This window comes from Octopus sinensis, linkage group LG3 (assembly GCF_006345805.1).
Source record: "Octopus sinensis linkage group LG3, ASM634580v1, whole genome shotgun sequence".
NCBI lineage: Eukaryota > Metazoa > Mollusca > Cephalopoda > Octopoda > Octopodidae > Octopus > Octopus sinensis.
This window is the reverse complement of record NC_042999.1, coordinates 69,563,735-69,578,870: the sequence shown is the minus strand read 5'-3', so window position 1 is coordinate 69,578,870 and position 15,136 is coordinate 69,563,735. Positions and strand designations below refer to the sequence as shown.

Below are 15,136 nucleotides of genomic sequence, written 5' to 3'. Positions count from 1 at the left end.
GTAAAATAACTTAGTTATCATAAAGCTAGTGTTAGGAACATAAATTATGACTAAGGTTTGATGGAAGATTTTAATTCAGAACTTTTGGAAACAAGACTTTTGTACTATAGAGCCAGAGGTGGTTTCAGCCAGGTTGGTATCAAAAGGGTTAAGAATTGTTTCTCTCTTATATATTTTAACCCTTTTGTTACCATATTTCTGTTGAGATGTGTTTCTTTCAATTAATTTTAGATATAGCAAAGAATTTAGTAAAATAACTTAGTTATCATTCAGCTACTGTTAGGAACATAAATTGTGACTAAGGTTTGGTGGAAGATTTTAATTCAAAACTTATGAAAACAAGACATTTGTACTACAGAGCCAGAGGTGGTTTCAACTGGGTTGGTATCAAAAGGGTTAAGTTCAAGGACTCTTGTGTACTTCATTTATTAAAATAACGAGTTCTTAACGGCTGCATGTGACACGAGTGTTAAAATATCAGATTTACTTGTTTTCATAGTCAAAAATGAACAAAACCAGTCTGTTTAATCCTGGAATATATTTATAACTGACTCTGCTGTATTTGAAATACTGACTATGCAAACATTAGATATGTTTTGAGTTAGTGCAAGGTTATAAAATTGGTTAAATTAAGATGTTCCTGTGACAAACAAAGTCAAGAAACACGAGAAAATGGAAATGTTATTAATTACTTACTTTATATCAGTTTTTTAAAAAATTCAATTTAAATTCTTTTTGATTAAAATTTTGCTTTTTAATGTGCATTTCTCACTTTGTATCAGTGAACAAAGGTTAGTTGTGTTGTACCTGAAATATTCTGGGTTTTTTTAAATAAAATATTTTCCTGAAGAAAAACAAATTCCAATTTTGCTGGTTTTTATTTTATTTATTCTTTTATTTGTTTCACTCGTTTGAATGTGGCCATGCTGGAGCAATTTCTAAGCTTAGTACTTATTCTATCGGTCTCTGTTGCCGAACTGCTAAGTTACTGGAATGTAAACACACCAACATCGGTTGTCAAGTGATGGTGGGGGACAAACACAGACACAAATACATACATACATATGTGTGTGTGTGTATCAAAAGGATGTGTTATAATGCTGTTCCACATATACAAAAATAGCCATACCAACAATCCAACATACCTCCATCATCAGCTGCCCGACGGATATCATTATGGTTTCGACACCTGGGCAGTACCATTCAATCTGGTGATGTCAACAGCACTAAAATAAGTATTGTTTGGGAACAAACATACCAAAGAAACCACAACTTTCACACACATTTACCCTATTTACAACCGTATTGGTAAATAAATTCAATAAGTAAATTACAACCAACTCCTAAATACATAACTAAACAACAACCAATTCATTAAGTCATACAAAAATTATATTCCCTACTGTCTTCCATAGTATAATATAAAAGTGAAAGCTTAACCACATTCATTCAATCTATCAAATTATAGGCAGGATTAAACAAAATATATATATATATATATATACGATGGGATTCTTTCAGTTTCCATCTACCAAATCCATTCACAAGGCTTTGGTAGGTACGAGTCTATAGTGGAAGACACTTGCCCTAGGTGCCACGCAGTGGGACTGAACCTGGAACCATGTAGTTGGGAGCTTCTTACCACACAACCACTTTTGTTTTTGTCTGTTTGTATTTTCCAACTCCTGTATTACACATTGTTTACATTTGACGGATATTTGTCCTCATCTTGTTTGTTGTTAACACAATGTTTCGGCTGATATACCCTCCAGCCTTCATCAGGTGACTTGGGAAAATTTTGAACCTGGGTAGTGGTTAAGAGCACAGGCTACTAACCTCAACATTCCGAGTTCGATTCCAGGCAGTGACCTGAAAGACATTCTTTGGGGTTTGAATAATTCACCTCTGAAAACATGGGTGTTTCGTTCAACATCCTTAAACAACCCTTATTCAGGGACCTTTTGAGTGGGAATGGTTACTCGACCAGAAGAAAATTCTGCAAGGTCATGTGCTGTTTATCTTGATATAAGATCACAATGTCGCACACATATGGTTGTGAGGCATGTGGCTAGTGTACCCTTATCAGACGGGTAGTCATGATGGGTATATTGGGCTTTGTATACTTTACCCCAGTGTCACTTTGATAGCATGTACTGTTCTTTCACTCAATAATAATAATAACAACAACAACATCAAAAAATACCTTAGGAATGAGAACCCAGGTTCGAAATTTCCCCAAACCATCTGATGAAGGCTGGAGAATATATCAGCTGAAACGTTATGTTAACAACAAACAAGATGAGGACAAATATCCGTTGAATGTAAATAATGTACATAATTCCTCATCTCTTAAATATAGAACAGTATTATCTTGTACCACAGACATGTGGTTAGACTGTTGCAGGAAAGGCTCGTATGATAGGTTCTTGAAGTCGAGGCAAGCAGCAGGAGATTTTGGGACAAATGAAGAATGAGGTGATTGGAAAACTATAATTTCAGTTGGTCATGCTTGGGAACCCAATTAGAAAATGAATGATGGTTGCTTCTGGTAGAACCCTATGGAGGAGGGGGCCTGAGGACTCCTCTCAGAAATTGTGGCTAGAGAAAATGGATGGACAGTTCAGTCCATAACTTTGAAGTTTTTAAACGAAATTCTTGTACACAGGCACAGGTGTGGGTGTGTGGTAAGAAGTTTGCTTCTCAACCAACCACATGGTTCCAGTATCAGTCCCACTGTGTGGCACCTTGGGCAAGAGTCTTCTGCTATAGCCTTGAGTTGACCAAAGCCTTGAGAGTGGATTTGGCTGACTGAAACTAAAAGAAGTCTGTCATATATATATATATTTATATATATATATATATATATATATGCGTGTGTGTGTATATCTTTGTGTCTGTGTTTGTCCCTCATCCTGCTTGACAACCAATGTTGGTGTGTTTACATCCCTGAAATTTAGCAGTTTGGTAGAAGAGACTGATAGAATAAGTATCAGGCCTTAAAAAAATATGTCCTGGAGTCAATTCATTCAGCTAAATATTCTTCAAGGTGGTGCCATAGCATGGCTGCAGTCTAATGACTGAAGCATGCACAACATACATTTGTTAATACATCATCGTCATCATTTAACATCTGTTGGCCATGCTGGTATGGGTTTGACAGTTTGACTGGGCTTGTATGCTACAGCAGACTCCAGTTTGATTTGGCATCATTTTCTACGGTTGGATGCACTTCCTAACACTAACCCCTCTGACAGTGTAATGGGTGCACCCCACGTGCCACCAGCATGGGTGCCAATTTGCATGACACCACTATCTGCCATGAATGCGATTTTGCTTGGCTTGATGGGTCTTCTCAAGTTGGACATAATCTTTTCTACTCTTGGCACAAGGCCTGAAATCTTTGGGGAAGGGGCTAGTCAATTAGATTGATCTCAGTACACAACTGGTGCCTAATTTATCGAACCCGAAAGAATGAAAGGCAATGCCAACCTCAGTGGGATCTGAACTCAGAACACAAAGACAGACGAATCACCACCAAGCATTTCATCCGGCATGCCAACGTTTCTGCCAGGTCGCTGCCCTAAACACGACATAATGCCAAAGTCCTTGGTCATTGCCTCCATGAGGTCCAATGCTCGAGAGAAACTCAAGCCACTTTGCTTCCATGAGACCCAACACTTGAGAGGAACTCAAGCCACTTTGCCTCTGTGAGGCCCAATAATGATGATAGTAATGAAATTATTGCATATAGAGCTCAGGTGCACTACAATTGTCAAAAGTACATGTACAATGCATAGAATTATGTACAAAAGTCAGGAAGGTGAACTGTATGTGTCATGATATACATGTGTGCATGCATATGGCGGGGATGGGGATATCAGGTGTAGTGTTGGTGAATTTCAGGAAGCATGGAGGTTTTAAAGGATGCAATATCTTGGCAACTAACAACTGATAGTGATGGTTGTGTTGGCAAGGACATTTGATGTGTATAGAAGATGACAAGAGGATGAGTAAGATCTATGTGGAAGAACAAGGAAGACATGGGATGGTGAAGTGATGAAGACTGATCTTGGGAAGATGAACTTCACACAAGAGACAACGAAGAAATGCAACAAGGTGTGGGATGGTGTGTTACAGAAGACTCATCAAAGCAATGCAAGCAGGGAGAAAAAGAATGTAAAAGTGATGGTGATGACGATGATGTATTAACGAATGTATCTTTTGCTTGCTTCAGTCATTAGACTGCAGCTAGGCTATGGCACCACCTTGAAGAATATTTAGCTGAATAAATAATCAACTTAATCTGTTTGTCTGTCCTTGTTTGTCCCCTCTGTGTGTAGCTCCTTGGGGGCAGTAAAGAAATAAGAATAGCCTGGGCAAAGTTTAGAGAGCTCCTACCTCTGCTGGTGACAAAGGGCCTCACGCTCAGAGTAAAAGGTAGACTGTATGATGCATGTGTGGGAACAGCCATGCTACATGGCAGTGAAACATGGGCCGTGACTGCTGAGGACATGCGTAAGCTTGCAAGGAATGAAGCCAGTATGCTCCACTAGATGTGTAATGTCAGTGGTCATACACAACAGAGTGTAAGCACCCTGAGAGAAAAGTTGGACACAAGAAGCACAAAATGCTGTGTGCAAGAGAGACGACTGCGCTGGTATGGTCATGTGTTGCATATGAATGAGGAGAGCTGTGTAAAAAAGTGTCACACACTAGCAGTAGAGGGGATCTGTTGAACAGGTAAACTCAGTGAGACCATAACAGGCCCATTTAAGAGTACCCATCAATACTGGACAAAAAACTCTGCTTGCGAAGACCTGTTCTGTCAAGTGAAGTCATTGTCGTTGCCAATGCCAGTACCACCTGACTGGCACCTGTGCCAGTGGCACATAAAAAGCACCATTCAAGCATGGTTGTTGCCAGTGTTGCTTGACTGGCTCCCTTGCCGGTGGAATGTAAAAAGCACCATTCGAGCATGGGTCGTTGCCAGTGCCGCCCAACTGTCTCTCGCGCTGATGGCCCGTAAAAAGTACCATTCGAGCATGGTCGTTGCCAGTGCCACCTGACAGGCACCCGTGCTGGTGACATGTAAAAAGTACCCACTACACTCTCGGAGTGGTTGGCGTTAGGAAGGGCATCCAGCTGTAGAAACTCTGCCAGATCAGATTGGAGCCTGGTGTAGCCCTCTGGCTTGACAGTCTTCTGTCAAATCGTCCAACCCATGCCAGCATGGAAAGCGGACGTTAAACGACGACGATTCTACCAACTTTGTATTTTTCTACTTTTTGTGGATGAATATATATCTATTTGTTTACTATCCACAAGGGGCTAAACACAGAGGGGACAAGCAAGCACAGACAAACGGATTAAGTCGATTATATCGACCCCAGTGCGTAACTGGTACTTATTTAATCGACCCCGAAAGGATGAAAGGCAAAGTCGACCTCGGCGGAATTTGAACTCAGAACGTAGCGACAGACGAAATACGGCTACGCATTTCGCCCGGCATTTGTGTATATTCTACCATTTCCCTGTGTACTTCTATCAATTGTATATTTATATATTATTTGTGTATACTCTACAAACTTTGTCCACGTGTTTCCATGTATTTATTACGTTTGTGATTATCTAATGTTTATAGAAATTCTATAAACTTTCCGCCTGTATTTCTATCAACCCGTGTTATAAACTTATTCCGTTTCGTTTTTATTACTATTCTACCTTTTATATTGTTTTCCCTACACTTGATTATCCAATACAAAATTATGGCGCTTGTATTGACAGAAGATATTATTCGAACCAGAGTTAATTTACTACATAATAACTTAGGTAAGTCTCTGTATTTATATATGAAGATATTAAATATAATAATTTTTATGATCACTCGATTTTTATTAATGAAATAAATTTCCTTTTCAATCATTTTTGTATTCATTTTATACATGAATTTTTGTTATTTTCACGAACGATCCAATTCTTCGCTGAATCGCTTTGACAAACTTTGTTTACGTCTGCATCAGTGAAATGTCATTTATTCTTGTTTAGATAGAAACAAAATTGAAACACTCGTCCGTTTATATTGACTGATGATAAAAGAAATACGAAATATATATGTTTCCCAATGAATCGATAGTTATTTGTTAGCCGTGATTTTCCTGGAATTCTACTCTAAGACAAGTCTGGACATGTCTTCTGCCATCAACAGACGACTTTCTTCTTGGTCATTTTGTCGCCTTTACAGTGTCATATGTCCGGTTTAACTACAGTTTGGTGCTCCCCAAATTTATTTCCACATAAATTTCTGAAAAATACCTTTTTTTTAAATAAAAGTTTTCGGATACATATTTTCAAGGATGGAGATTACAATGATGATCAAATTGAAAAGTTTTATTAGTGATGTTTGGATCTTTCTCCTCCTCATAAGTCTATTTAAGATGCATATTTTTAAATGACATGTTGTAAAAATACTGTTTTATCGAGGGGAGATTAAATAATGCTGATGTTTTAAATGTATAAAACTAAGATACATATATATATAAAACTCCAAGTGAAGGGAATTAGAAAGAATTATTGTTATTGTTACCATGATAGATCGCAGAACCGTTGGAGTGTCGGAAAAAAATGGGATGGGGGTGGGGGGAAAATTTCTAACCGGGGCAAAATGAGTAACTTCTGATTTCTTGTTATTTTCACCTACCTGTTTGAAATCATTATATTGTATCATCATTTTTGTATGACTACATTATATTTAGGAGTAAAAATTGGTCAGCATAATTGTTGTTGCTGAAGTTGAGTGAGTCCAAAATATAGTCAAGTGGAAGGTCCTGTTTTTTCAAGAAAATTTTCCTCAACTTCGACCCGATCATAATTGAGGTTGCTAATAAAATATCTGGATAATTTTTGGTCTTTAACAATCAATTTTCTTTTCTCTGTTGGATTCTAAGTAAATTTTTTCCTACACTAGTGTCTAATTCGATCATTTTTAAGTTTCAAAAAATGATGCCTAAATTGGGGCAAAATGAGTAATGACTAATATCAATATTTTTTTCTTTTTAACTGCGTGGTATGTAAATATATCGCGAAGAGGACACTCCAACAGATCTTGAAGAAGCTGTGTAGAATATTTTATGCAGAGTTTTGTTTTATTTAGTCGAGTTTCATTAATTTCATATGTGCCATTTTCCCCTGAGCCTCTTTCATTTGACCTAGATATATATATATATATTTTTTTTTTTTTGCATTTCTAATCTTTCTGATGTCTAGTGATGGATTCTGATGTGTATGAGTCTGTTTTCTGGAGTACTGAAGCAGGAAATTTACATTATCTTGCCTTACTCATTTTGCTCCAACCAAAATTTGTCTTTTATATGCTTAAAGAGAATGGCAATAATTTCCCGAAGTAGGGAACAGATTATATTATAATGCTTTTAATGCATTTAGGGAATACCATTTGCTTAGCTGATATACATTTATAAAAGTTTTAGAAGATTGTAAGGAAGCAAATTTGTGCAGCCCCAAACTGTAGATATGCTACCATATCTTCTAGGAAGTATCATGTCATGACAAGCTTCTGTACTTGCCTTAGTTACTTTTTTTTGGGGGGGGGGGATTTTACCGATAAATCTTAAATATATTTTTTTATTTTCACAAATGATAAACCATTGCTTTTATTTTGCTACTTAATTTCATTCCACATTTTCTGACTATTTTGTAAATTATGTGCTTTTTCACAGCTAAACAAACCTAATATAAAACTATAGAAATGAGCTGATAAAAATAAAGTATTAGCTGGTCTTCAGTTCCAAGTCAGCCATGATTGAGCAGCTTTAGAAAGACACTCCAACAGTGACCATTCTGTTTTATTGTTAAGGTCTACATAGGACTACACTGTCCAAGTTGTTCTTCTCTTCTAATTGGTAGAATATTTTTGATGGAAATTTGACTGCTTTTTCCAGCAGGCCTAGAAACCAGGTGAAGCTAATCTTGAACCAGTAGGGTTTGGAAAATAAGCAATGACCTCCATAACTGCTTTATAAAATCATAATCTTCTATGTCCAAAGCATATAATTTAGAGAATTTATTTTGTTGAAAAATGTCAAAAAAATGAAAAATTTATAGCTGGTTGGAGAAGGGGTGTGATTAAAAAATTGAATTTGAGAACTTTTTTTTCCAGAATGATAATCTCCTGTGTATAGAACATATAATTCAGAGAAAAGTTTTAAATGAAGAAACTTATGTTGGGTTGCATACACCAAAAGAATGGAGTGGCAAGGGATGGAAGAAGGCCCAGAAATTTTGGAAATTGCTTTTTGAAGAATTATAATCTCTGATGTTTGAAATCAAAATCTGAATAATAATAATCCTTCCTACTATAGACACAAGGTCTGAAATTGTTGGGGAGGGGACTAGTTGATTACATTGACCCCAGTGTTTTACTGGTACTTAAGTTATCAACCCTGAAAGGATGAAAGGCAAAGTCGACCTCGGCAGAATTTGAACTCAGAACATAGCAGCAGACGAATTACTGTTAAGTATTTTGTCCAGCATGCTAATGATTCTGCCAGCTCGCCACCTTTAATAATAATAATAATAATAATAATAATATAATAATAATAATAATAATAGTAATAATAATAATAATAATAATAATAATAATAATAATAATAATAGTTTCAGATTTTGGCACAAGGCCAGCAATTTCGAGGGAGTGGGTAAGTTGACCCCAGTGCTCAACCGGTACTTATTTTATCAATCCTGAAAGGAGGTAAGGTCAACCTCAGTGGAATATGAACACAGAGTGTAAGGACAGATGGAATGCCATTAAGCATTTTGCCCTGCATGCTAATCATTGTATCATGAGTCCAATACTTAACTGGGACTCATATCATTGACCCTGAAAGAATGAAAAGCAAAGTCAACCTCAGTGGAATTTGAACTCAGAACATATAGCCAGACAAAATGATGCCTAGCATTTTGCCGCTTTAGTAATCTTTTCTACTATAGGCACAAGGCCTGGATTTTTGTTGGGAGGGGTACTCTTGATCACATCGATCCCAGTGCTTGACTCGCACTTAATATATTGACCCCGAAAGGATGAAAGGTAAAGTCGACGTTGGCAGAATTTGAACTCAGAATGTTTGCTGCTTTAATAATAATAATAATAATGATAATAATGAGCACTTAGAGAATGCAAACCTCTGCCAAAGCGACACCAACGTTCTCTCAACAATTAGCTAGAAATGGTTTTTAAAATGAGAATATCTGAAATAAACTCGATTGCTCTCACAAACGTAAATATAACAAAGGAAATATAGCAAATAATCCAGAATCCTTGTCTGGTACTGGATCGATCCCAACATCTAATCAGTTTGTGCCAGACATGAGGCCAAACATCCCTGAAAGTTTCATCCGAATCCATCCAGTGGTTCTTGAGATATCTTGTCCATGGTCAAACAAACAAACATGACTGAAAACAATACCTTCTGTCTTTGCTAAGGCAGAGCTAATAATGGTTTCTGATTTAGGTGTGGGCATGGCTTCATGGTAAAAAGTTTTCTTCTCAAGCATATGGTTTTGAGTTCAGTCCCACTGTGTGACACTTGGGCAAGTGTCTTCTACTAATGTTCCAGGCTAACAAAAGTCTTATGAATGGATTTGGCTGACAGAAACTGAAAGAAGCTTCTTGTGTGTGTTTCTCTTTGCCTTGAGATTGAATGGCAGTTGTAAACTAATGTCACCATCATGCAAGTGGTGTCCTTTGTTTCCAGTCATCCACAAAAATCCATCTCCACAAACTCTGTCTGAACCATGCAAACATGGAAAAAGTGGTTTTTGAAATAATGATGATGATGATGATGATGATGCACAAGGCCTACAATTTTTAAGGAGAGGTATATTAGTTGATACCATCAACCCCAGTACTTGACTGGTACTTTATTTTGTTGGCCGTGAAAAGTTGATCTCAGTGGCATTTGAACTCAGAACATAAAAAAGCTGGAACAAATATTGCAAACTGTTTTTGTTTTCCAGCATTCTAATAATTCCGCAATCCATTACAACAACATCAACAAAATGATAATAATAATAACAATAACAAGTACCAGTTGAGTATTCGGGTTGATGTAATCTACTTGACCCCTCCCCTCAGAATTGTTAGTCATGTGCCAAAATTAGAATTATTATCAACAACAACAACAATAATAATAATCTGTGACTGACTGAGACCTTTGGAGATATGCTGTGATTGAGAAGTCCCAGCAAGTCAACTGAGGTCAGAGCCATGGCCAATGCCAGTGTTGCATAAAAGTATCCTTCAATCGTCAGGTAGTATGCTGTGCTTGAGAAGACCTGTTGAGGCCAGTAAAACTGTAGTCGTGGTCAATGCCAATGTTGCCTGATTGGACCTGTGCCAGTGCCATATGAAAAGCACCATTCGAGTGTGGTCAATGCCAGTGCCACCTGACTGGCCTCTGTGCCGGTGGCACATAAAAAAGGACCATTCAAGTATGGTCGATGCCAGTGCTGCCTGACTGGCCCCCGTACTGGTGGCACATAAAAAGCACCCACTACACTCTCAGTGTGGTTGGTGTTAGGAAGGGCATCCAGTTGTAGAAACATTGCTAGATCAGATTGGAGCCTGATGCAGACTCCTGGCTTGCCAGTCCTCAGCCAAACTGTCCAACCTATGCCAGCATGGAAAGCAGACATTAAATGATGATGATAATGTGCCAAAATTTGAAAGAATTATTATCGATAGCAACAACAACAACATCATCATCAATAATCCTTTATACTATAGGCACAAGGCCTAAATTTTTATGGGCAGTCAATTACCTCAACTCCAGTGCTCAACTGGTACTTATTTTATCAATCCTGAAAGGATGAAAAGTAAAGTCGACCTTGGTGCAATTTGAACTCAGAACATTAAGAGCCAAAAGAAATGCTGTTAAGCATTTTGTCTGGTGTGGTAATGATTCTGCCAGCTCAGCCCCTTAATATTGGTTTCAGATTTTGGCACAAGGCCAACAATTTTAATGGAGGGAAATAGTCAATTAGATTGACCCCGTTGTTCCATTGGTACTTACTTTAGAGACTTTGAAAGGATGAAAGGTCAAGTTGACCTTAGTTGAATTTGAACTCAGAACATAGAGATGGACATCATCATCATCATTGTTGTTTAGCGTCTGCTTTCCATGCTGGCATGGGTTGGACAATTTGACTGAGAACTGGTAAGTTGGGAGGCTGCACCAGACTCCAATCTGATTTGGCAATGTTTCTACAGCTAGATGCCCTTCTTAATGCCAACCACTCTGAGAGTGTAGTGGTTGCTTTTTGCATGCCACCGACATGGAGGCCAGTCAGGTGGCACTGGCATTGGTCATGCTCAAATGGTTCCACCAGCATGGCATTGACCATGCTCGAATGGGGCTTTTTATGTACCACTGGCATGAGAGCCAGTTAGGTGGCATTGGCATCAACCACACTCAAATGGTGCTTTTTACATGCCACCAGCACTTGCATCAGCCATACTCGAATGGTGCTTTTTATGTCCCAGTCAGGCAGCAGTGGCATCAGCCACAACTATGGAAAACATTATTATAATTATTCTTAAGGTTGCAAGCTGGCAGAATTGTTAGCATGATGGATATAATGCTTAGATGCATTTCCTCTGTTTTTATGTTCTGAGTTCAGAGGAAACAAATTGATCCCATTGAACCCAATGTACAACTGGTACTTACTTTATTTACCTCAAAAGGTAAAATTGACCTGAATAGAATTTGAACTTGAGTTCCTTTCGAGTGTTGGGCCTCATGGAGATGAGGTGACTGAGTTCCTTTCGAGTGTTGGGCCTCATAGAGGCAAAGTGGCTGAATTCCTTTTTGAGCGTTGGGCCTCATAGAGGTAAAGTGACTGAGTTCCTTTCGAGTGTTGGGCCTCACGGAGGCAAAGTGGCTGAGTTCCTTTCAAGTGTTGGGCCTCATGGAGGCAATGACTATGACCTTTGGCATTATACTGTGCTTGGGAAGAAGACTCATCATGGTGAGCAAAATCACAGCCATGGCTAATACCGATGTCATGCAAATGGGACCCATGCCGGTGGCACATAAAAGCACCCATTACACTATCGGAGTGGTTGGTGTTAAGAAGAGCATCCAGCCATAGAAACCATACCGAAACAGACTGGAGTCTGATGCAGCCTCCTAGCATAGCAGCCCAGTCAAACCGTCCAACCGATACCAGCATGGGCAACAGACGCTGAATGATGATGATGATGAATGTAAAATGCTGGAAGATATGCTACTAAGCATTTTGTCTAACATGCCAGCTCATCACCGAGTAATAATAATAATAATATAATAATAATAATAATAATAATAATAATAATGATTATAATCATCAAAATCATAAATAAATAAACAATATTACAGAGTGTGGGATATTCTTTCTGAAACTCTACCTCATTGAACTTTTGATATTGATAAAATAAGAATAGGGAGCCACTGTGTTAGTGTGTCAGCTGTTGCCATCATTGTTTAAGTGTTGCTGAGCCCTGATCCAACACATCTGTGATCAAAGGTGTTTTATTCAGACATTGTGTATCTAGGACTACCTTTTCTTATGTACACTTCCTTTTGTTGTTGCTGTATAGCCCTGAGTTGGTCCTAACTCATTAACTGGGGGAAATAGTTACAGAGGCGCAGGAGTGACTGTGTGGTAAGAAGCTTGCTTATCAACCACATGGTTCCAGGTTCTATCCCACTATGGGGCACCTTGGTTAAAAGTCTCTTCTACTATAGCCTTGGGCTGACCAAAGCCTTGTCAGTGGATTTGGTAGACAGAAACTGAAAGAAGCTCATCATATATATATATATATATATATATATATATACACACACACACACATAAACAATTTTCCTTTATCAATAACCTGAATTTTGTGTCTTCTGTCGATGCCTATATTATTCATATAGGTCATATTCTAAGCACTACATGGTTGTTCTGTATACAGAATTAATTCCTTCCTTCTTTCTTTGTCTCTCTCTCTCTCTCTCTATATATATATATATATATATATGTGTGTGTGTGTGTGTGTGTGTGCATGTGTGTGTGTATTTGTATGTCTGTGTTTGTGCCCTCACTATCGCTTGACACAAATGTTGGCATGCTTACATCCCCATAACTTAGCAGTTCGGCAATTGAGAATGATAGGATAAGTATTAGGTTTACAAAGAATAACTCTTGGGGTTGATTTGTTCGACTAACGGCAGTGCTCCAGCATGGCCACAGTTAAATGACTGAAACAAGTAAAAGAGTAGAGGAAAGTGACAATGTCACCTTGAATTAAAAATGTCATAAGTAATAACTAAAATAATTTTTAAAATTTCACTCCTGACATATTCCTGCAACCTCCACCAACTACATTCTCCAGTTCCTCTGTCCCCACTCATTTCTTCTCCCCTTGTATGAGGTTCCATCCAGACACCTCATCACCATTATTTCACTTCAAGTAGCACTGCTCTAGAGGAAGCAAGAAACTGGCCCTATGCTCCTTATGGAGTAACGTGTACTAAGCATGCCGCATCTCTACAGCAAGAAACCTGTTCTGCACCCTTCTCTCCTATTTTAGCTCATCCTCCTTCTCTTAGTATAAAGCCTGTTCCTCCATCCTTCCCCTGTGTTTCTAGTCATGTAAGCTGCATGTAATCTCACTCACTGGCTGGCACAAAAAAGAAAAAAAAAAACACTCAGGACATCCTGTAAAGTGGTTGGCACCCAGTCATAGAAACAATACCAAAGCAGACAGAGTAGAATACAATACAGTCCTTGGACCCATCAGCTCCATGTCAAACTGTCCAATCATGCCAGCATGGATCAAAAATGTTAAATGATGATGATGATGATGAATATTTGAAGTGACTTATTAAATGACAATACATGACATGTACCCAATGACGAACACAATTTATATAATGGTATTTTCTCTCTCGTGTTTCCGTCCCACTCCCTAATTCCCCTATAAAAGCCAGCCAGCGATCGTATCCCATCCCCATTCACTCGCTACACCTTCAGAGAAAACACAGACTTCCAAATATGGCCAGTTAAGTCAAATCTCATCCTGCTCTTTTCATATTTTTAAGCGTTTTGTTTGGATAGCTTGATCTGTTCTCCCTTCGTTTCTCTTCTCTAAACATGGCGACTACATGCATTGCATTTTTAAAGTTTATTTTCCTTCAGAGCCATCTTCGATGTTTATCCCATTCTCCTCCGAAAATATGCCCCCTCGTTTCCTACCGTATTTTTTTCATTATTTATCTATTTTCTTTCTCTACCGTATTTTTTATTATTTATCTATTTTCACTCATTCTCTCTCTGGCTTTCATTCAGTTTTTATCTAATTAATTATTTCTCCCCCTCAAATATAGTATTCAAACTAGTTGCTTCGATTTTGTCGCCCACCCTCCCACCCCCACCCCCACCACCAATACCGGAAGTTTCTACCCAAATACCGGAAACTGCCCCCCCCCACTAGCACCTATGAAGGGTTTATCTGAACATATAGCACAAAAAATTGTGAAAAGTATGCAGGTTGTAGTCGAGAGTTTCCATATGAAATCTGCCAAATGCAAGCTTTCTTTTCAGGTACATGACACGGCTGTCCCTCGTCCCAGGGTCTCTGATGCCCACACCTCCCAAACCCTCAGAGTTGGCACGCTCAATGTTGGCACATTGAAAGGTAGGTCTGGAGAGATTGTAGAGCTGCTTGAACGGAGACGTGTGGATGTATGCTGTATCCAGGAAGTAAGGTGGAGAGGAGGTTCTGCTAGGCTCCTCACAGGCAAGGAACACAGGTACAAGATTTTCTGGGCAGGGAACACTGACGGAGTCGGGGGCGTGGGTATACTTCTTGCGGAGAAATGGGTAGGTAAGGTAATCGAGGTAGTCAGAGTAAGTGACAGAGTAATTAAAATTAGATTAGTTCTTCACCATAGGACAGCTACCATCATCTCGGCATATGCCCCTCAACCAGGGCTACCGGAAGGACAAAAAGACCAATTCTATGACACCCTATTGCGGACTACCTCATTGACAAATGACAGTGACCTTCTCTTCGTGGCAGGTGATTTCAATGGACATG

At 38.6% G+C, this 15,136-nt stretch overlaps 1 protein-coding gene across 1 annotated transcript in view; it reads left to right on the top strand.

Annotated features, from left to right (window-relative positions):
• Positions 1-5,749: 5,749 nt before the first annotated feature.
• LOC115209758 (centrosomal protein of 72 kDa) overlaps positions 5,750-15,136 on the top strand; it is a 73,494-nt gene continuing 64,107 nt past the window's right edge. Inside the window, exon 1 of the mRNA XM_029778271.2 lies at positions 5,750-5,829. Within this exon, the coding sequence (XP_029634131.1) occupies positions 5,766-5,829 (64 nt within the window). The 5' untranslated portion in view covers positions 5,750-5,765. The remainder of the gene's footprint in view (positions 5,830-15,136) is intronic.